The sequence below is a fragment of the Caretta caretta genome, chromosome 25 (genome assembly GCF_965140235.1).
Source record: "Caretta caretta isolate rCarCar2 chromosome 25, rCarCar1.hap1, whole genome shotgun sequence".
In the NCBI taxonomy this organism is placed as follows: Eukaryota; Metazoa; Chordata; order Testudines; family Cheloniidae; genus Caretta; species Caretta caretta.
The window spans coordinates 12,590,326-12,613,366 of record NC_134230.1 but is presented as its reverse complement, the minus strand read 5'-3'; the positions used below and the strand labels follow the sequence as shown (position 1 = coordinate 12,613,366).

At 43.3% G+C, this 23,041-nt stretch overlaps 1 protein-coding gene across 3 annotated transcripts in view; it reads right to left on the bottom strand.

The window, feature by feature from the left end:
• KDM4B (lysine demethylase 4B) overlaps positions 1-23,041 on the bottom strand; it is a 177,271-nt gene that overhangs the window by 34,507 nt on the left and 119,723 nt on the right. For 2 of the 3 annotated variants that reach the window (XM_075123313.1, XM_075123314.1), the window contains exons 12-14: positions 19,631-19,669; positions 14,462-14,634; positions 5,824-6,338 (exon numbers count right to left, since the gene is read on the bottom strand). In XM_075123313.1, coding sequence (XP_074979414.1) covers positions 5,824-6,338; positions 14,462-14,634; positions 19,631-19,669 — 727 coding nt within the window. Of the gene's footprint in view, positions 1-1,136; positions 1,769-5,823; positions 6,339-14,461; positions 14,635-19,630; positions 19,670-23,041 lie in introns of those variants that run through there. The other variant, XM_075123315.1, reaches the window with a different exon arrangement.

Genomic DNA, 23,041 nt, shown 5'->3' with positions numbered 1-23,041 from the left:
GTTGACATCGTCTTGTCCCACGGTAACAACAACAGGCCATGAAGTTCAAGAATGAATTCAACAACTTGCACAGGGTCGTTTGGTAAGGGCTTGAGTCAAGGTGTCCAATCCAAAACAAATTTCACTTTTCTTACATTATACTCAAAATTGTGAGCAGGTGTTAAAGCCGACATCTTGGTCCCATCTCCATTGATTTCCACTCATGCAGTGTAGTAAAGACCCTCCTGTAAAGATGATCCCATCATCATACTGGGGTGTTCCCAGAGAAATTCTCTGGCTAACAGGGCTCTGACAACCATATTCCCACTACAAAGTTGAGGAAGAGAATTCAGAAATATGATGTCTTGGTATTCTATTGCCTGGTCCCTGGAAAACCTTTACACTACCCTCTCACAGTTAGGCAATCAACATGCCCCTTCCCAGCTGGGAACATATCACAGGAATGCCATGGTCTGTATGAGCAGCTAGCCACACTGGCATCAAGCACTCAAAATGCTCAATGGCAGGAGAAAGGCAAGGATTTGAGACACGACTAGAAAACTAAGAACAACAGAAGTCACTCTGATGTTGCTCATATACAGTGTTTAAAAAAAAAAAAAAAGTCCCAGATCTCCAGCTAAAGACTCACCACCACAACTTTGCTGTGGACAGCAGTGGAACCCTGGCGGATGGATCAGCTAGGATGAAAATGACAGGCAGGAAAACCCAAACACAGGGAGAGGATAGATGAGATGAACCTTGTCAGCCAGGACCCCTTGGCAGTGAAGGCCATACAGAGTAATGCTGGCATTGCCAGATTACAACTCTAGCTTCTAAGCAGCTTAAAATCAAAGAACATGTTTGGGTTTCACATGGCTGCTACCATTAGCATTTGTGGAAGGGTAGATATAGCTACACAAGAACATGAACATCCACTGCTCCATCATCCCCACCTCATTATACACTCTTTTTTTCCCTACAATCCCACCTCTACCATACCAACTCCCCCTATAATCTTCCAGTTCCTGCCAGATGCACCAGGCCAGGGGGAAATGGCAGGTTAAGTGGCAGAGCTATGCCATGCAGCCATACCCAAAAGAGAGGACAAGCAGCAAAAAATAAAACCAAATTAAAAAAGGTACAAAGAGACCACAAAGTAAGCAGCATAAAAACAGAAGCATTTTATTTCTCCAGCACAAACCACACAGACTGTGGCCAAAGCATTTACATCCTATTGTATCTGCCAGCCCACTTGCCACCCAGCAGCAGCTACACAGCATGCACTGGTAATCACAGTATCGACAGCTTTCTTTGGTATAAGGCACATACATTAGAGCACAAGTTGGCCTGCTTTGAAATTTACAGCACAGGGGGTTAGCGGTTCAAAGGCAGCATCATTGTCCTTATTATGGCATTAAGAATGAAAGTGAAGGGCATTCCATGCTACACAGTAGTCAGAGGTACAGGCACCACGTGCAGCCAATCACAGCTCCAGCAACTTGTCGATTTTAGCCCTGATCTTCCTCCAGTCTGCAGCCACTATATCTGAGAAACGCTTATACAAAAGGTGTTTTAATCGGGCCACCATATTGCATGGCAAAGCATATTTCCCTCTGCCACCACGATAGCTAACAGTGCCTTGCCATCCCCTCAGCTTATCAGGGGGAACCATACGGGAAAATAAAGCTGCAGCGTATCTCTCCGGCTTGCCGCTAACTCTCTTGAATATTTCCCTTCGCTGCCTTTTGGGAATCCTCCTCAAGGTGATATCATCCAGGGGTAGGGCAGCCTGTAATAGGTTAAGGTTGTTACTGTATTTGTCATTGAAAAGTTACCCCCGCTTCCCCATCCGCCTCCCAAAACTGCTCCTGGACAGGGTTACGCAGCAGCCCAATACTGGGGGGCAACAGGCAATCTGCTCACCATCTGGGACAGCCTGTACAATTGATCGTACTTTGTAACTGGAAGCAAGGGCGAGGTAGACATCAACATTCTGTTGCATTGCAAGGCCTCTGTGAAGGGTTATTATGGTTACTGGCTGTCTCGCCATTTTACCCTTTGACAGCGGTTGACTATTGGCAGCGGTTATCAACAGACAAGCAGTCCACCAACCTGGGCGATGACACCAAACTACCACCATCCCAGCCTAAGACAGAAAGCCAAAGACCAAGGACATCATGTCTGCTGAACTGATAGAGTCGCAGAAAGTTTACCAGCTGCAAGGGGAAAATTTGTGACTCGTGGGCCTTGCTCTGTTTCTCCAGCATGATGATGATCCACACATGGACAGGTATATGAGGCAGGAATTTGTCTTCTGTAATTCCCTATCCTTCTCTCACCATTTACAGATATGGGAATTTATACAGAGGCGTACCCAGGCTTATGGAAGGGATGTGTCCTCCAGGACTTTTTGCTATAGGACTCCCTGTTCCTGCCCAATATCCTGCATTTTAAAACACTGAAAATATCCCACATTGGGAGGCTCCCTTCTTCCCACCTCATGATCCCAGCTGTATCAGAGACTTTTCACTCAAGACAAGGAGAACATTTGCGAACAGTGTTACATACAACTATGAAAAAAACTTGTCAGGTTTACCTCACAAAGCATTCTAAGTTTGGATGTTTATATGTTTGGGTCTTGGGGCATCAGATCTGCTCTAGTTAATACACTATTACATTTCAGAATATACATTAAGGCCATTTTAGAATTTGTCTATGCAGCAATGCATTGGGAAGGCAATGTATATTACTAGTATAACAGATTTCCCTTCACTTAAGGACTTCAGTAACTCAACCAGAGGTTATAGGCCTATTACAGGAATGGATGAGCGAGGTTCTGTGGCCTGTGATGTGCAGGAGGTCAGACTAGATGATCATGATGGTCCCTTCTGGCCTTAAAATCTGTGAGGCTATAAAAATAACCTACCCATCCGCCCTGGGAGCACACACATTCCCTTCCTCATTATCTTCATATAGCAAATGAATACAGAGGTCACGACATACTGACAATGAAATGTAATCCCTTGCCCTGTTTTCAGAATAGGTGCACAGAGCATCCCTGATCCAAGTAGCTCTCCTGTTGGTGACTCTGCTAACAGTAACTCTTGCCTCCACATCTGCATGGTCGAATGCAAGGTGTCTAGGACAGTATATTCCAGTCATCTTTAAATATCTTTCAGGTATATTGTGCAAAACACAACAAGCAGCTTATTCAGACAGTTCTGGCAAGGTGGCCTTCAGTCTATCACTGACTCCACTGATATTCTCCATTTCCTCAGGGTGTAGTTGAGTCTTCCAATCCCTTGAGGATGTGTTTTCATAAACCAAAGAAGCACATATGCAGAATAGCATTAGAGACAGCCATTTCACTAATGTCAATGCAACTGCAGGGAACAGAGGTCTAATTTTTGGTCTTTGTAGAAAATGGATGAGTTTGAGACTCATTAGAATCCTCCCAGGCCAGCCAACGCAGATATGCATGAACTGACTACAGTGAAATACCGTGATCTGCATCAAAGGAGTGCTACCTCTTGTTAAAGGCTTTGCTGAGATAGCAACTGTGTTTCATCAATGCACTGGTACAGCTGACCAAATAACAGTTCAAAGCTTGCTATAACGTCCCGCACACTGATCACATGCCTCTTGCAGTACATGGTCACATGCACCTCTGTCACAACAGTGCCTACAGTGGACTTATGGACCCCAAACTGATTCCTTACTGTCTGATAGCTGATCGGAATAGCTAGCTTGCACACTGCTATCACTGAAATCCTACATCAGCCTGGAGAAATGAGCATTCTAGTGTTGTAATGTCAGGGTAAGCTCAGCAGAGAGGTCCAGGAAAGTCTTTCTTCTTCCTGAAATTCTGCAGTCACCACTGGACATCCCAGATCACAAGCACATTCTGGTCCCACTGCTTTGTGCTCATGCACATGGTCCAAAGCATCTCTCCACACCATTGGAAACTCATTCAGGAATAAATCAGAGAAATGTACTCTGAAAGTCCAAGGTGACAGGGGACTCCAGGTACCCTTCTTTTGGTCTCCAACACTCAGCATGAGGTCTTGAAAAACAATCCACTGCATCTTAGCAGCTGCCTCACGGTAGCTTTTCCTAAACTCAAGCATAAACCTTTCTTCATAGGTGAGGGACACACTTGAGAGTAGGAGTACTTGTGGCACCTTAGAGACTAACCAATTTATTTGAGCATGAGCTTTCGTGAGCTAAGTGAGCTGTAGCTCACGAAAGCTCATGCTCAAATAAATTGGTTAGTCTCTAAGGTGCCACAAGTACTCCTTTTCTTTTTGCGAATACAGACTAACACGGCTGTTCCTCTGACACTTGAGAGTGTTTGCGCTAGCCTACATGTTCCAAACACAGTTTGGAAATAATACCAGCAACAAGGTAAATACTGGAATACCCCACAGCCAATTACTGGAGTTTCCTAAAGACTCAGGGAGTTTAACCCCTCCCTCCCACAACTGTCCTTGGACCTCAGTGGCATCCCACAATACCTAGCAAACGTTACCCAATATGGCACGATGACAGACAGCAGTACTGGGAACTCAGATATATTCCTAGTGGGCATGGCACCTCAACCAGCACAGCAGCAAAACTGTAGGGGTCTAACTTGCTGCAACATGACCAACGTGGAAATACTCACATGAGCAGCTGAGCAACTGGAGATAAAACCAACTATTGAAATACCACTGACTGGTTTCTCTAGTGTAGACAAGGCCTGTGGCATTGTTCATTGTGGCAAGCTTCTCATCCAGGGGGGAAAAAAGGCAGAGTTTCCTAGCAAGCTGAAGGTGAAAGGTGGTGGCTTTTGCACCACTGGTCGCTCCTGGTCAGACAAGACCCAGTGTTGAGCCAAACAGGATCCCAGGGCTTAGCATCTCTTTGAAAAACCGGGAGGAGGGGCAGAGGACAGAGTCTCAGCAAATTCTTAAAAACATTCCCTCTTCCAACCAGCATCACAAAAGCCTTTTCCTAGATTTAGGTTCAGCGCACCACTTTCCACCACACAACAGGCCATCGCAAAAGATGAATCAAAACCTTGCTAGGGTAAAGTTCTATAGAACCAATCAATCTTCCAGAGGATCTAGGTACTTCAATTCTTGCGGCTATCCCAGGTGCAAGGGAAGTCCCCGGAAGCGTATGAGGCTCTGCACAAGATGCAAGACCCACACTGAAAAGCTTACACTCTAAAGGCACAAGTGGGGCACAGTATATTCCGTAGCTATACAAGAGAACAAGATACAATGCTGCACAACAGAACACGGTATTTTGTTCCACTGTAGAACATGGGGAATGTTCCTTAAAAGCTCAAATAGACACAGCAGAGTCAGATTTGGGGGATGAAAAGAGGGAGAACCCACATGGCCGGAAGTCCATCCTCCAAAGCAGTGGCTCTCAACCTTTCCAAACTATTGTACCCTTTCAGGAGTCTGATTTGTCCTATGTACTCCCAAGTTCCACATCACTTAAGAACTAGTTGCTTACAAAATCAGACTTAAAAATACAAAAAAGTGTGTCAGCTCACTATTACTGAAAAATTGCTGACTTTCTCATTTTTACCATATAGTTATAAAATAAATCAATTGGAATACAAAGTAGCCTGATGTACACCTCCTGGAAGACCTCTGTGTAACACTAGGGGTACACATACCCCTGGTTGAGAATCACTGCTCCAAAGCATTACAGAACTCTAGCTCAGATCCCACGATGCACACTATTGTCCCACCAGGACTTTCCCTGGAAGCAATATTTATTGGTCTCCTGATAGTCAATGATTACTTACATCAACAGCAGGGGCTACAAAGCCCTCCTTCTGGCACATACCTGTAAGTCACTGACCTCAGTGGCAACATCCGCATTTTCTGCTTCTCCGCTCTCCTCCTCCTTCACAGTGAGCTCCAAAGGGACCACCTGCTCCCGCCAAACCTGGCCCTTTTGTGTGGCAAACTGCTCAAAGGCCTGCTGGCAGGATATGCGCTCCTTTTCAAAGACCACCTTTTTGGTCCGTGGAACCACATAAAGCATGGGAATGATGGGTCGGGGCTTAAAGTCATCCTCCTCGCTTGGCACCTCTGAGGGCAGGACGATATTGAGGGGAGCAGAGGGTAAGCTCTTCTCTGCCGTGGCTGATGCTGGTGCTGCTGCAGGAATCAGTGGCCGGGCTGCTGGTGCCTCTTCCCCGGCTGGTTGCTGCTGTGGCGGCGGCGGCGGCAGCTGCTGCAAAGGAGGCTGAGGTGGCTGCAGGTGATGACTGTGATGGTGGTGGTGCTGATGGTGAGGGTGCTTCTTCTTTCTCTCACCTTTTACTTTTGGGGGACGGCCCCTTACCTTGCTGTCTCCTGTTAAAGAAATGGGCAAGAATCAACTTCACATGCTGAAATATCAGGACATTCTCTTATTTCACCTTCCCCCACGTACAAATGAGTTTAATGTTGGTCAAAAAGCACTGGATTAACAGGACAGGCAATAGAAACCCCATCGTCTTTGGAACAGGTGCAGCACGGGCATTGGCCACGCAGGATATACCATGCTGACCCTCAGCTCTGACGCCGAAGGACTGGCTCTAGAAATCAGAAGCTCACTTTGTGCCAGTGGCCTATTCAATTTTTGACCTGCCTACCGAGACTGCCACTGCGAACGTCAATTGGGTCAGAAGACACCTGTCCACCAGAAACTGGACTGAGAGCTTCAAGGTTCACATGCACATTGTATTAACATAATACCAGTCACAGGCCTAGGCAGAAATAGTGATGTCAAGGTAACTGGAATTCTGATCCTAGAACCCAACTTGACTGGGTTACAGCACTGGAATAGAAGATTAAGCGAAGGAAAGTTCTACTTAAAGTAACTCCTCACTTAAAGTCATCCTGGTTAACGTTGCTGATCAATTAGGGAACATGCTTGTTTAAAGTTGCACAATGGTCCCTTATAATATTGTTTGGCAGCCACCTGCTTTGTTCACTGCTTGCCGAAAGAGCAGCCCATTGGAACTAGCTGGTGGGGGCTTGGAACCAGGGTGGACCGGCAGCCTCCACATCAGCTCCCCGCTCCCCTAAGTTTCTTGTGCGGCAGCCGCCCAGCAGGCTGTCCCTCCCTCCACTGCCCTGTGCTGCTCCTGCCCTCTGCCTTGGAGCTGCTCCCCGAGCCTCCTGCTTGCTGTGGCTGGGGGCGGGCGCTAATGTCAGGATGTCCCCCTTCCCCCTGCTCCTGCTTACCCCTTCTCCATATAGGGCGGGGGGGGGATACGATAGGGCTCAGGACAGAGAGAGCTTGCTGTCCGCAGCTGCTGTCTCAACTTCCTGATATACTTAAAAAGGCAGTGTATTTAGAGTGGTGTCAGCATACTTAAAGGGGCAATGTGAATCTCTCTCCCACACACAGGGTGTGTGTCTCTGTCTGCCATGCTGTCTCCCCTCCCTCCATTTGTGCTGCCTTGTAGAGTATGAGGCTTCATTAACAACAAATGTGTTAACCCTTGAGGGCTCAGCCAAATGCTAGTTCATCATTTAGCAGAAAGGCATTCCCTGGGAAATATCCCACCCTCTTCCACCCTCTATCTTCACCACCTCAACCAAGCTTCACAATCATCATTGCTGTGTACTGTATTAAATTGTTTGTTTAAAACTTATACTGTGTGTGTGTATATATATACACATACATACACACAGTTTTTTGTCTGGTGAAAAAAATTTCCCTGGAACCTAACCCCCCCCACCCCCCCATTTAGATTCACTCTTATGGGGAAATTGGATTCACTTAACATCGTTTCACTTAAAGTCACATTTTTCAGGAACATAACTACAATGTTAAGCGAGGAATTACTGTACTTCCCTCACTAGCTATTTCACATGGTTTCTCATTTGCCTTACTATTCAGTGGGGCAAGTGATAGTTAGCGGAAGCCAATATACCAATGTCAGAAAATCCTTCCCACTTAAGGAAGTGTATGAATCAAGGCACTAAACATCTGAGCATCTCACTTACTTCTTGGCACCTTGAGAAAACCTAAGCTGGAAAACATGGCCATTTGGCCCCCAAATCCCACAATTAAGTCACATGTAACTAGGCTTCTATTTTAGGATTCTGGTTTGATAGGGCCATAGTCCAGAGGTGGAAGGACAGTTCTGCCTTTGACAAACTCAAATAATATGTATTTGGAGGACTTCCATATCCCATTTCATGCCCCATCTCAAAACCATCCCCAATTACTGTCCCCTCCATGTAAAAGCATTGCTGGCATGTGAGTATTACTGTATATCCATTGCAGTCAACAATCCTGGGAAATGAAGCCACCTAAATCACTTTACTGAAAGGCTTCTCGCGCCAGGTCCTTTAAACCATGAATCAAACACAGCATTGAACCAGATCTATTTCCAACACCATCGCAGTACTGGCTACTGTTCTGGGCACTTTCAATGCTTGCTTTCACCTCTCCCTCCTGATGCACCGCCATTCATTTTATCTGCATGCTGTCACATCTCTCTTACAAAGCAGTGACAGCACACAAATTCCTTGGGCAGATAGATGCCCCAATGTTTTTCTAAAGAGACGGGGACCACCCATAAAATAGAGACCTTCTCTCCTCTCTCCCTACCTGCCCTCCCAATATAACCCTGTAAAATGATTGGGCCAATTTGATTTCAGAGCATTCCAGAACAGCCATGATTAAAATGCCTCCTGGGCCTTGGTGAGCATCTCTGGGTCAGGATGGAAGATGTCTTGACTGTTTCCCTTATTGCATCTGCAATGAATTATGTTTCCTATGCTCACCCCTCCCCACATTTCATGAATAAAGTTATCAGTCCACACAAAGGAAAGTAAATAATAGATGTTCCACAGACGATGCCAGCCCGCAATTTGTTTAATAAAAGATTGTTTTTCAACTACAGCTGCTAGGGCTGGATGACTCTGTGGCAAAAGGTCACTCTCCCTACTAATAGGATGGGGAGGGAAGGGGGAAAACCACAACCTAGAAGTGGGAGCAGAGAAAGAGAGAATGTTACCCTAATAATGAAGGTTACCAACCAAATCCCAAGCTCAGAATCTGCCATTAAAACGAGTAGCAAAACCCACTGGCCAGACTTAAATCACTGCAGAAAATCAGATAAGCTGCCACTGAATAATGTGATACTGTGTAAAAATGATTAAACGCAGAGTAAGATGAAGCTGTAAGAATCCTGCTGAAGTCTTTTAGGTGGACATCTAAATCTGGACATTTCCCAGGAGTGTGTGTTCTGAGGGTCTTATTTACACTAATTTATAAAAATGGCTACAAGGCCAGCCCAAATAGTTATTGTTGTATTTGTGTAAGTAGCACTTCAGATAAACTGGTTTGTAGTATCACACAGAAAGCAATACTGAATTTCCTTAGAGAGAAAAACACATTGAATGAAAGTCAAATTGGATTTCTCCTCAGTCACACAAGAACAGATCATATTTACTCTATACACTCAGAGAATTCTCTACCCCAGCAACAAAATGAAAGTCATTCACTGGCTTTGTTGACTTCTAAACAGGCTAATTTGATAGCAGCCAGTATCCAGGCCTATGTTTAAATGTTTACATGTTAAGAAGACAAAAGATGTCGTTTACAGGTATATCTGAAAGATACACCAGAATCCAGGAATAACAAAGTGAGAGTTGAAGGGGAAGTCTGTTAATCAGGAATGCTTACAGATTTAGAAGAGGTTTTTATTTTTAAATCACTACCTTTTCATTACGATGGATTAGTGTAGGGACCCTGGGTAGCTATTCATTCACTGAAGATGGATCCAAATAGGACAGCAAGTAGACATGAAAACTTTAAAAATGCAATAGTAGTTTCATTTTTGGAGGGGAAGAAGGGGAGCTGGCTGGGGCGGAGGCAGGTAGAAAATGTACCCCAAGGTCAATGGCCATTACAGATGCTCAATACTTCTGAAAAATCAGGCTACTTATGTAGGAGTCGAACTTTAGGCATCCACATTTGAGAACTTTTCCGAGTACTGACTTCATCTGCTACTAAGAAACACCTCTAAGGCCAAAAACACCACACGGGCACAGAAGACTGGAGACAGACACTAACAGCAGCGATTCAGGCCCAGCTGTAGTTGAATGCTTTTTAAGTTGTCCACAATACAATTTAAGGAACTATAAGATGGATGCTGTGGAGATAAAGGAAGAAGGAGGCACGCCTGGGGGCCCTATTTTACCCCGGGGTGTTTGATACTTCCCACCATCCAACACAGATGGAATGAGCTTAAGTGGTGTTTGTATAAAATAAGTAAGAACTACTAATTATTTTTTAAGAAAGGCTTTTAATGATTTTTGACTATAACAGCAGCAGAAAGAAAACAAAAAAAGGAAAACCAAAGCCCAGCACTGAATACGAATTAATACAAAAGGCAGATTATACTGAGCGACCAGACTTTTTTTTTTTTTTTTTTTTTACTCCAGAGACTTACCCTGCATTCGTTCGAAAATACATTACCCTTCAGCCAGCCGCTTTCTGCACTGGCCAGGTACAGACAGTTGAGAAGAGCATGTCCCTTCGGTTTAGGGGGTGTGGGTCAGGTTTTCCTTATGACTGAAAACACACACACAGTCCCGTGCCTTCGTCTTTTTTATCTGGTTTGGACGGCCGTGTTTTAGAACAGAACAACCAATCAGGGTGGGCCACATTGTTTATGTGGTTGCCCTAGTTGTATAATTGACGTGCATTTAATTTTCATGTCCAATTGTTAGTTGTCCGTATAACTTAGGCCTATTTATTTTCTGGAGCCAATTAGATCTTAAATGTGGGTAATTTGGGGTTGATAAGTACATAGAAGTCAGCACAAATTCTTATCTGGTTGTAGCGCATCATAACCACAAGCTTAAGCTTTATTTTTACAAGGCTTGCATTTTAAAGTATACGAAAGTTTGAGGCCCAACAATTGCAATACTTCTATTTCGTTCAAGCTTAACAAAACAGTTGTTCAATTTATTCACAGATGCGTCAATCTAGCAGCACAGCAATCATAGAACCGCAATAGGAATTAGAGATGGGAGAAACTTAGCAAGTCTTTCTCCACTGCATCCCTCTAGTAATGCTGTATTGTGCCATGAAGTGATTTCTAGTGTTTTGTCCAAATCATTTTAAGTGTTCCAAATGATCGGGCTTTCATCTGTCCACTTTGGAGACTATCCGACAGTGAGAGAGACTCTCTAGGAGTCATGGAGACATTGCATTGTCTCTTCCCAGTAACAGTCACTTTCATTTTCACTTTCTTAATTTCATTTCATTACCTCTTGGTGTGGACTCCATACCCTAAAACATTCCTCTCCATCCTTTATGTTTACACCCTTCAAATTATTTGTGGGGGAATCCAACTGGGTCTCAAACTTGCAAGCAAACAGAAGTTGGAAGCGATACAAGAGTAGCACACTCAACCCTAGGGGAAGGAAGCACCTTCCAGTAGCCACGTGTGGTCAAATGAAGCAGCACTGAAATTTGACTTTTAAAGAAGAGTTTTCATTCTGACATGGGTGTCTGTCCCAAAGGATGCTAGAAAGTGATCTGAAATATCTTGCTGGTCAACACTACCTTAACACATTTTGATGTGGTGTCAAGACATGATTTTGCATCACATGACAGGACTACTGTATCCCAGGAATTTTATTTATCCCTCCCCAAACAAAGCTGGAAGAAAATAGGGTGACACTCAGTGATGTCCTACCTGACAATAAAATAATTCAAGATGACATGTCTACTGTGCTCCTGACTGAATGGTAGTGTTCAGGTATTGCAGGGTTGCCTAATCCGTTATTTTATAAACATATATAAAAATGTATTATTACAGGCACCAGAGGACATGGCAACAACAAATCATTGGCATGAACTTGAATTTTTTTGCCTTTGGTCTCGGTCTCTGTCTCTGTGTGTGGAAGTAATTGCAACATGCAATAGGATTAATGTGGTTGTCTCATCTTTAAATGCAAAGTGGTGCACAATATACATATATAATCACTTCACAGTTACCTGTCTCGTTGCTTCTTTTCACCTCAAAAGACAGAGTCCTCCTGTGAAGCACAGGAGTCTACATCCCAGCCCTGCAGCACTGATAACACGTACAGCAGGGCAGACAGCACCTGCTGGTACATGTGTTACGTTCTTTCTAACTCACTCAGAGAGAGGAGCAGAGCTGTAACACTCTCTCCTTAATTTCTAGTCACAAGGAAATCTGCTAAGAAATTCTGAAAGCATTGATACTGAAATGAAAAATTACTAACATAAAGCTTAGTCATAAAAGCCAAAGAGAAAACACTGTCAAGTTTCTGGGTGAGAAGCCCTTAAAACCACAGCTATTAATATTCAAGAAGTCCAAAACAACAACATGAAACAGACTTATTTCTTGAAAGCTGCCAGTGATCTCTGAAGAATCCCACTCTTCCTCCTCCCCCTCCCAAGCTGCTTTGCTCCTCTTTTCTGGTATAAATGGAAAATCCCTTTACAACCAGACTAAAAATCAAAGCAAAATGAGGAAGTCGGGATAGGGGAGGAGATAAGGAAAATAGGGGAGGAAAATATGCAACTACTCGCTCAGGTCAGCCAGGTGCTCTCTTCTGCACGCTATACAGACTTCAATAGTAAACAAAGGAAAATCAAATTATTTAGTTGAAATCTGTATGAAGCTTCAGTACGAGAATGCAGATCATGGCATGCAAGAAGATGGGCAAAATCAAGTGTATTTAGCTTTTTTCAAAAGCCCTAAGAAACTGCACTAAGATACTGACCCACTGCTGACAACGGTTATCAGCACAGTGGCCCCCTGAAACTGCACTGAAAACAGACTAGCTGCTTGTCAAATTTTCTGCAATGGTTTTGAAAATGCCGTTTGTCCCTTCTAAGCTAGCAGTTTTCAACACCAGAGCTAAGTGTGTGATTTAAAAATCTGCTCATCTAGAACACAGCCATTCTTCTCTCCTCTCTTCAAGTCTAAGGATCTCAGATCTGTCCCTGCCACTTGCATCTAATCTCCCACGAGACATCAGCTTTTTCAGGCCATTTATTACAGGCAGTAAGTGTTAAACTTGTACATGAGCCAAGTGTATAGTTTAATGCACTGCTGGCATTTTCAGGATGGAGTGACAAGAAGTACCTACTCACGCTGTGCTGCTCTTTCTCCATATCTAATATTCCACATCATCTTATCTTCCTTGGAGCAGAAGGGAGCATTGTCTAGCTAATAGGTCATGGGACTACCTCAGGAAGCTGGGTTCTAGTCCCAGGTCTTCCGCAGACTTTCTGTGTGACATTGTCACCAAGACATTTAAATCTCTGCTGCCTTAGTTTCCCCCAAATTTAACTGGGAATAATAAGGGGGGTATAAATTATATGAAGATGAATCCATTAATGTTTGTTAAGTGCTTTAGAGTTCCTCAAAAGTCAGGTGAACGAAAAGCTTACCAGCAGCATGAACTGCCACAATCAATACAGCACTGAGACAGACTGCTTTAGTGGTAAACAGAAAGGGCCCCTAGTGGGAAGAGCTACAGATTTCTAAGAAAAGACTTGGTTTTTCCAACGGAGAGCATCAACACATATCACGTGATCTAGAGAGAAACATATCACTCACCATCCGCAAGCCAGGACACACGCTGTGCCAAACCTTCAATATACTTTTTCCTTGACATGATGCCTCTAAAACAAGGCTTTTAAAGCACTTTACAAAAATCACTTCTCACAACAATCCTGCAAGGTTAATAAATATCACATCCACTGAATAGATGTATGAAAAGCAGCCAGAGTGACGTTAAGTGACTTGCCAGAACATCTTAGAGATTCAGTGGCAGAGCTGGGGAAAGCAGCCCTTGTCTCGACTCCCAGTTCCCTGATCAGACTAAACAACACTTCCTCTCCTGAAGCAAAGTTTGGAACCTGTGCTGGTTCTGTGGGGATCCCAGGGACTTGTGCTAGCTCAGCCACTCTCCCCTCCACCAGATGGATTGGAGGAAAAAAGCTCAGTCAAATTTCTGCCCTCACACCTGTGGCACCTGGGGATCTCACACATCTTAAGATCAGCTTTATTTGTAGCCTCCCATGGGGTGAGGGTAGGTAGGGGGGGAAATCTAATGCCCATAAGAATGCACAAAGCATTCCTTCTCACAGGAGGGGACAAAAAGTGTATCAAGTCATTCCTTTATGCAATATTTAAAAAAAATATTACTCTTGTAATTATATTTTTACAAAACTAATAGCTTTGGCAAAACTTCCAGGCTCTGCCAAGAAAGCTATTTGGACTGCATTCTTAGAGGGAAAAATTAATTGCTACTGTAAATGACGGTGTACCTCAGAAAGTACAGACTTAATACAGGGAAAGACTCCACTGATTTTTTCAGGAGGAATAAACTCTAGATAACTTATTTACAAATGCATTCTGGAGAAACAGTTTGCTCCACTTCTGTTTAAAGACAATGTGCCTATCAGTGAGCATGACCCTTACCTTCTCCCCCCTCAGCCACTTTACTTCTCTCCTCTTCATCTAGGTCTGGCCCTCTTTTCAGCTCCTCCTTCATTTTGACTTCTTCCAGGGCAGTCTCCATAGCTATGACTTCCCCAAGAGACTTCTGATCCTCCGTTTTATGCCTTCTGGGTTGACTTCTTTTTCTGTGAGACCTGGAGAGGCAGAAATGATGTTTCACATAAAGAAACAGTCTTCAGTTCATAAATGATTACTGTCTTGCAAAGAAAGGGCTCAGTACAGAAACCAAACAACTTTCCTGGGAGAGAGAACACAGGCTGGCTAACAACGGCCTATGACAGCCGCAGGGACAGAGCAGACATCTAAAATTGAACAGGTAAGCCTGAACAATGCAAGATCTAAGACCCATTCACAGGAGCTATTAATTCGAGGAGTCCCTAAGGTTCCCCAAGAAAGTTTTCACCATTAATATAAACTGATGCTATCTAGTCACAGTAATTTTAAACTATATTTTTAATCTAAGCTCCTTTTGCCCACTTTCTGCAAACTTTCTATAGAAGTGGGGGAGGGGGGGGAGTATCATATTTTGTTCTCTGCCTGCACTCCAACTTTTCGTCTCTTTCTAGATGTCTGTCTGCCTCCCTACAGAAATCTGAAGGTACTCCGCAAAGGAACGCAATCCAGCTATCAGACACTACCAAGTGCCACCAATTTTTAAAAAGCAAGGCATGGACTGCTTAAGGCACTAAGTCAATATAGACAGTCTATGGCTTTTTGAGAAACTTGAAACAGAAGCGGTACAATTAACAGGGCTCACAGGTGATGGGGAAGGCTAACTAAAGAAGCACATTAAATATCAAGCATCAATTTGACACTAAAGGCCTAGTGGAGACAACATCCTTACTGAGAGTGAAATGGCCGGTTGGTGAAGTCCAAGAGAGGGGAAGATAGCTGCTCAGGGTCACTATCTGCCAAGGGACATGAAACCAGGGAGTCTCTCCAGTTTAGCAAAAAGAAAAGGAGTACTTGTGGCACCTTAGAGACTAACCAATTTATTTGAGCATGAGCTTTCGTGAGCTACAGCTCACTTCATCTGATGAAGTGAGCTGTAGCTCACGAAAGCTCATGCTCAAATAAATTGGTTAGTCTCTAAGGTGCCACAAGTACTCCTTTTCTTTTTGCGAATACAGACTAACACGGCTGTTCCTCTGAAATCTGTCTCCAGTTTAGGAGACACATTTCATTTAGTTTCTAAATAGTATCTCAAATAGATCTCTGAACCCTGGGTCTGAGCCTAATAAAACCCTTTATCAGCAGAGACTGATTCAGAGAGCTGTGACTTTCATCATCATTTTAGCATGCAGAGATTTTCGAAAGTAGCAGCTTCCATATGGTGTCCCCATTCCATGCCATTGCATCTGCCACCACATTACAGAGGAATGCAATGCCATCTATGACAACGTATCTGCCCAAGACTCTACGGGAGCTGGAATCCAGCTTCACATCCTCAGAGCCTGTCCATAAACTCAGCTGCTAATTAGATTTGGAGTAGAATGAAGTTAACAGAGCTCTTAATGAGGCAACAAATCATACAAGAAAAAAAAACAACCTGAGAAATAATGAATGATTACTACAGAAGAAAGTTGATCCACACGCACAGTAATTTATAATTGCTAGACTCTAACCATATGGTCGCCCTCTAAGTATAGAAGTTAACTTCACACTTGCAAGACATTCATTAGCTTGAACATGCAGCTGAACCCAGAAGGATCACAGCTTTTCTCTTCACTAAGATCCTGAAAACATACCACCTCCTCAGAAGAGAGAGAAATGAACAAAACTCTGTTAGAAGTTAAATCTTCTGTAGTTGGTTAAGTAGAATCAAGTTCTGGAGGCTATTTGTGGTAAAGGATGTCTTTTACCCCCATTATTCACAAGTATGGCACAAAGGTTGCAACAAGTTGTAAAGCTTTAACCTCATATTGGATGCAATAAAGGTTTCACAGTGCTCTTCTCCCTCCTGAAGCTGCAGGGATATAAGCAGGAGGGGAAAAAAAGAGCTCTCTCATCTGAAGAAATTGTATTTCTGGAGTTACATGTAGATGGGTTGACATTACTAGAAGAAAGATGACGTTACCTACTTGGACACATTTCCGATATCGGAAACGGTCAGACTGTGAATCTGGTTAAAAGGAAGCCATGGGCAGATAATCTACACAACCACATGAAATTAGGGTGATCTTTCCATGAGAACATTACTGCTTTCGAGAGCTCACACTGTGGAGCACTTAGCTGTTTATTGGGTTTGAAAATTATTTGGAAAGAATGAAAAAGCCAGAAAGGTGGCATTTGCCTCTTTTGAAAAGAGATTTATTTCAACGTGACTTGAGGAGTAGTTTAAACTGAAGAGTTTGGACAAACTCACAGAACAAGATAAACTTCACCCTGGTGAGGGTGTTCAGGAGGAATTCTTTCAATCCACGAGTTGTAAACATATGGAGAATAGGGCTACGTGAGGTCACTGGACCAACAGCTTGAAAAGTGCATCATAGCGATTTTGAAATAATCTGGGAAGCAATGAGCAGAGTGGACACAGGTAGGTGGACCTTTTACAACAGCCCAGGTAAACTGAGCGGCTTCACTGCTATGTAGTAGGCTCACACAGAGAAAGAAGGGTGTGGGGAGCAAAGAGAAAGGAGTAACACTTAGCATTCATAAAGTGCTCTACGCCGATATTAACATTCACAACACCCTGGGAAGCAAGTATCATTTCCAACGTACACACAGAGGTTAAGTGACCCTGCTGAAGGTCAGTAACTCAGTCACAGTCCAGAGAAAAGAACCTAAGAGTTCTGACTACCAGACTATGCTGACTTTCCTGAAGCTTATTTGGGAGAAGGAAGAGACAAATTGTTTTAGGAAGATCGGCTCTGAGATGGAGCAATATTTAAGAGGCCGACTACCTGTAAAATTATCCTAATTGAAGTATTTTAGGACCATCATATAAAATGGGCATTCAGAGAATTTCCCCACACAACTCAGTTTTCTCTAAAGTAACAGGCCAATTATTATACGAGGGAAAGCTGGGGGCAGGAATGACACAAAGCAACAACAGGGAATGCAAGAGTCCTGGAGGACAACACATGGCTACACTAAAACAGAGATAAGATCCAATTAATACAAGCAATCTCTTTCTTGCCTAGGTGTTAGTAATACCTGGATTTAAGATCATGGACACATTTATTAGGTCTGCACATTTTTAAAACATCAGTCACTCATCAGGCTTCCTAGTAAAGACGGTCTCAGATTCTGTTTTTTAAAATGAACCTAACTCTTCATTCTAGGGTTTTAAAAAAAGTTATAGGTCTGTTGTGATTAATATTCTGCTGGTGTTATCAATTTAAATACATTCCAGATGAAGTGGAGCCATCTCCGGAAATGTTCTACCATTGCACAATACTAGATGAGGGGACACAACTAGCCTGCACAGTGCAGAGCAAGCATTGTGGGGAAAGGAAAGGGTAAGAGAGGGAAAGCAGGAGTGTGTGCGGAAGAGAACACACACACTGGTTCTTTTGGCTTCTATCGTAATTCAATTTCCTCTTTATAAAGATTTTTCCTCTTAAAGAAAGCATGACCAAGGGAGAAACCATTCTCCTTCCAGTTCCCATTTGCTTCTCCTATTGGCAGCCCATTTATAAAACCTTCTAATCCAATTAAACTTTTTGGAATGCAGCTGCTGTTTATTGGCAACCAGCTCTGTTGACCAATTAGCTTTAGCCACAATCAATTTACCATTATGCAAATACCTTGTCAGGGCAGCATCTTCACTAGCCTAGGTTTATTCAGTATATCAGCTGCACATTCAAGAATGATAGACCAGAACTAGAATGGGACAAACAGAGCTCCCAGAAAACCTCTCCTGACAGAAGGAGATGCACACCATTAGGAAATCAAGCGAAGGTAAAACAAAGGAGGCCGCAGAGACAGTACTCGAATATCCTCCATGCCACTAGGATCAGACATGACTCAACTGCTGATTTTACAGCTACAGGTGTTCAAGATTAAGACTGGTATTACTGAAACAACAGAGACCTAGCCAACCCAGGATAACATCTTCAGATTTAATAAAAATGGGAGACTGTTTACCAAAGAGGGAAAATAAAATAGGTGTAGGGTTACTTGTGAGGACAGATTAATGGCAGTAGATGGCAATTAGTCTGCAGAAAGAAATGATGTAAACATGGGTGATGCAGCAGAGATAGTCTGGACAAAAGGACAGAGAAAGTCATTCAAGGGATTCTGAGATGTAGCTCTATGCTACAGCTACAGGGCAGAGTCAGAAAACAGAGCAGGAAAAGCTTCTTCCGATAAAGCAGCCTTAATTACAGCATTCCAATTACTCATCTATTCAAGTGACAAGCAAAGCAGGCAAAACCGAAAAAAAGTAATCATGGTCCTAGAGGGTAGTGCAGGATTGCTTTCTTGCACAGGTTGTTGAAAAACCTTCACAGTTGTAAACTATTTTAAACTGAATCCTGAATATAAATCCAGTGTGGCAAATACAGTTGACATTGACAACCATCTAAAATCCAGTATCACAATGAGCTCAGTTCAGTCAGACATGTTGGCATTAAATGACCTGACAGGGACATTCAAAATTATGAAGGGATTTGATAGAGTGAAATGAGAAACTGCTCCCACACTAGGAAAAAGGATTTAAAAACCCAGGGACACATTCAACAGTAGGAAGTTAGGAGTATGTTTGGAATCCAGGCCATGCTATTCCTCTTCTAGAGAAGCAAACATGGAGATAATACGGTCTAGCTGAGGCTAGAATTGGATTATATGAGCATAGCATAAATGCCTATCACCAGGGTTAGAGAATGGAGAAGCGGAAGAAATGGCTAATCATCAGCTAATCTCCTCCCACCAAAGGAAGTATGGGGCAGAACAAGGAGGTGTGGTTCAAACATCCCTAAAGCAGTCAGACCCATTTTCTTGCTGTACGTATTTATGCTGTGGCTCATACCCATAGTAACAGAGCCTTAGGATTCGGTTCTGTTCCATCTAGCAGTCCATTATTGAAGAGTTCAGTATTACTTTATAGTAGCGACAGGAGGAATGTTATTCCTTTTTCATAATGGGGACCTCAGGCAAACAGGGAAGGGGAAAAGGGAAATTACATACCGGTAACTTTGTTTGTTGTCCTCTTCTTCATCTCCCACCCTACAAAACAAGAGTCAAGTAGAGCAAAACATGAGAGCGCCACCTGCTAGGAAGGCAAGTCAAAAAGACTGTAAAGCTCAGGAGATTTATACAGCTGCGCTCCACTTCTTTTCCCGCAAATCATTTAAAAAGCACCCGGAAAACAGACAGAATTAGGAGACACATACATGTGTGTACAAGAGCAACGGAGTGTAAGTGATGGGAGGAAGTGAAGATGGGAGGAAGGGGGGGGGGACCACAAACAACAATTACTGGCATGTAATTTTTCCCTTGTAGCATGCCCACTCTTCTCCCATCCTACAAAACAAGATTCCATACAGCAAGCAGAAGTGATAAGTAGTGAGAACAAAATTTAGGCTTTATGTGAAAACCAAAATCAGCCTTATAAAGTAAGGAAAGATCTAACTGCTGAGGAGTGATGGTGGTCTGAGCACCATATAGTGACTCTACCTAAAACAACAGCCCTGTATACTCCCCAGCAAGTTGGACCTAAATTCTGAGGCAAGGTCTCCTAGATTTTGCAGAAAAATGAAAATTCTGAACCTACTTCATTTACATTAAGGACAGAGGGTTTTATTAAATTAAACAGGAAAATATATAGTGGAATCAGTATAGGAACCCAAGTGTTACTTATTTTGACTTCAGGGGCAGAGTGAAAGTGAAGTTTGGGATTGTGAAGTAAGCACACTAGCTGATGTTTATGCTAAAATAATCAGTAGTACATAGCTGAAAATGAAATGTAAGTGACCATATCTTTAGGTTTCAGAGATAACACTCAACTGAGATGAACAGAGCAGCTTACCCCTTGCAGAGCTATTGTTTCAGGCTGTCTGTAGACTCATGCAGACATCACTGCACTGGTTTGCATTCAGCTCACATTTGTAAGGTTATTTTTACAACCATGAGAGATAGAAACTTTTTTTTAAATGAAATCTTAGATTCTGGAGTACAGTACTCTGCCAAAGGGTGGGTTCCACACCTGCAGAATCACAGCCTTCCATAAATCAAGTCAACCATATCAGATGCATCTGCCCAAGTGGTAGCAATGGCTCTAGAAATATGTTCATGAACAGACAAAAGGAAGGCTGAATTAAGTCTTGGAATCAAGTAATGATTCTTTTAGAAGCTATTAAACTCTTGTTTTGCCAACAAAAGCAGGCAAGATTAAGGCAGCTTCTAGGCTACATATAATGTCACAATACACTTCATCCCAACTACAATACGAAGCCCCATATGCAGGAGATGCTGAGGCAAGGAACTAAATTTACATAAAAGTTCTGGAAACTAGGGATAATTTATATTTTAGGTGCCTAAAGATGCAGATACCTAGCAGATTTTTTTTTTAAAAGGCCTAAACTGATTAGGCACCTAGCTCCCCTTGAGAGTCAAAGCTAGAGAAATTTGAGAGCCTTAACTGGCCAAACGAAGCAAGGTCTTACACTCAACTTAATGGCACTTCAAATATTGGCTTTTGCCCCTGTGAAACCTTACATTGCAGAGTCCCTCTAGGAGCGCACCTCATGCTCTATTTCTGACAGCAGACTTGTACCATACTGTTTATTGTTATGAACTGAACTTTGCCATTCATAAAAAGTGTAAGCTGGGAAAAAACAACTCCTCAAAGCTCATGGGCAGAAAATGCCCTGATGAGGAAGCGATCCATGTCTTTCTGGAAAAGGAGCACTACCAGGACCTCAACGAACAACCTGGGGGACGGGGACAAAGCCAGCCAACAAGCAACCGAGTAATGCATGAGAAGGGACAGGGTTGCTGAACTGGAGGTCAGAAACAGAGACTAGATCTTTGCTAACTAGGTACACTTTCCACAAACGTAATAACCACCATTTAGGGAACAGGCGACTCTTCTGTTGCTGGTGAAACCCACAGCTAGAGCCGAAAGTTCACTTGCCTCTTTTTTGTAGACTGGGGGAAGAAAAAAAAACAGATAAAAAGGACAAAAAAAGACTTAGGGCTGGTCTTAGCTGTTGCAGACCCTCTAAATCGACTGCCGAGCGCTCTTCAGTCGACCCCAGTACTCCAGCTCTCCAAAAAGAGTAAGCGAAGTCGACCAGAGTGTCTCCTGTTAACGGAGCACAGTGAAGACACCAGGGTAAGTCGACCTAGGCTACATTGACTCCAGCTACGTTATTCACATAGCTGGAATAGCGCAACTTAGGTCGACTTACCTCGGTAGTGAAGACAAGCCCTTAAAGGTAGTTAGCAAGGAGCGAAAGGGCAGTAGGAAAGGAATCAAGGACCCCTGGGAGATCTCCAGGGTGCTGCAATAAAGGCAACCACACAAACATGGCAGCTAAAAGAGAAGCACAGTAGTAAGCAGGCCCCTTGAGAGCTCACCAACAAGCCCACAGATATGTGTGACTGAGCAGCAGAGAGTAGGAAAATACAGAGGGAAAAGTAAAAGCAAGGACTTAGGGGCAGCACAGAGATATGGAACTCAGTTGCCTGAAGCCTCCACTCAAAGAGGGCTTGGATTCCCTGAACATAGTACTTTCCCTCTGGATAAATAAAAGGGAAGCCTGAAAGTTACACCCATGTCCGAGAAAAAAAACCTTAGAATTACCCAAAGAAAATGAGAGGAGTCATGGCTCCTGAGGGCCCTTAGTCCCTGGGAGGGACAGCTAAGGACTAGTCTATACATGGAATTGTTCCTGATTAACTCCATGTGTAGACATGCCCTGAGAAATCAGGACCCAAGATCCAGTAATGGCTTGCTTGGAGGAGAGGTTTGAGTCCAGAACTGCACCCTGAGGATCTGGAGGCATCTAAGCCTTCCAGAGCTGTCCACTGGCTGCTCAGGCTGTATCAGAGGTTCAGCAACTCATTCATTTTAACCATATCCCACAGAAGAGACCAGACTGTGCCCTGAGGGGGGCAGGGTAGGGAAGGGGGAAAGACGGGGAGTCATCCAGCTGTGGACTGGGAGCCTGCAACATTCATAGGGAATGCAGTGTCAAAACAATTCTCCATAAATTCTTTAAAGGTCATTTTCCTCTCTCCAATTCCTCTATTACTTTCTTTTGATAAATACAGAAACGAAACTAGACATAAAAGTAGCAAAAGGCAGAGGACTCCATGCTTCCAGAAGGGGGGAAAGAGAGGTGGAGATAAAAAGACTGAAGAAAATATGAAGGAGCCTAGCTAGATCTACTTTGTGTTGCTGCCAGTCTTTTTTCCTCCTGCTCCCTGGTAGATGGAGCTATCATACTTACTGTATGGAATCTTGTTTTTCAGGATGGGGGCCACATAAGTTTATATTTACAAAGAAAAAGTGTTTCCAAAATATTTAAAAACCATGAAGGAGTTATGCAACCAAAAGACACGGAACAGTTCTGACTTACTTTAGATCAGTAT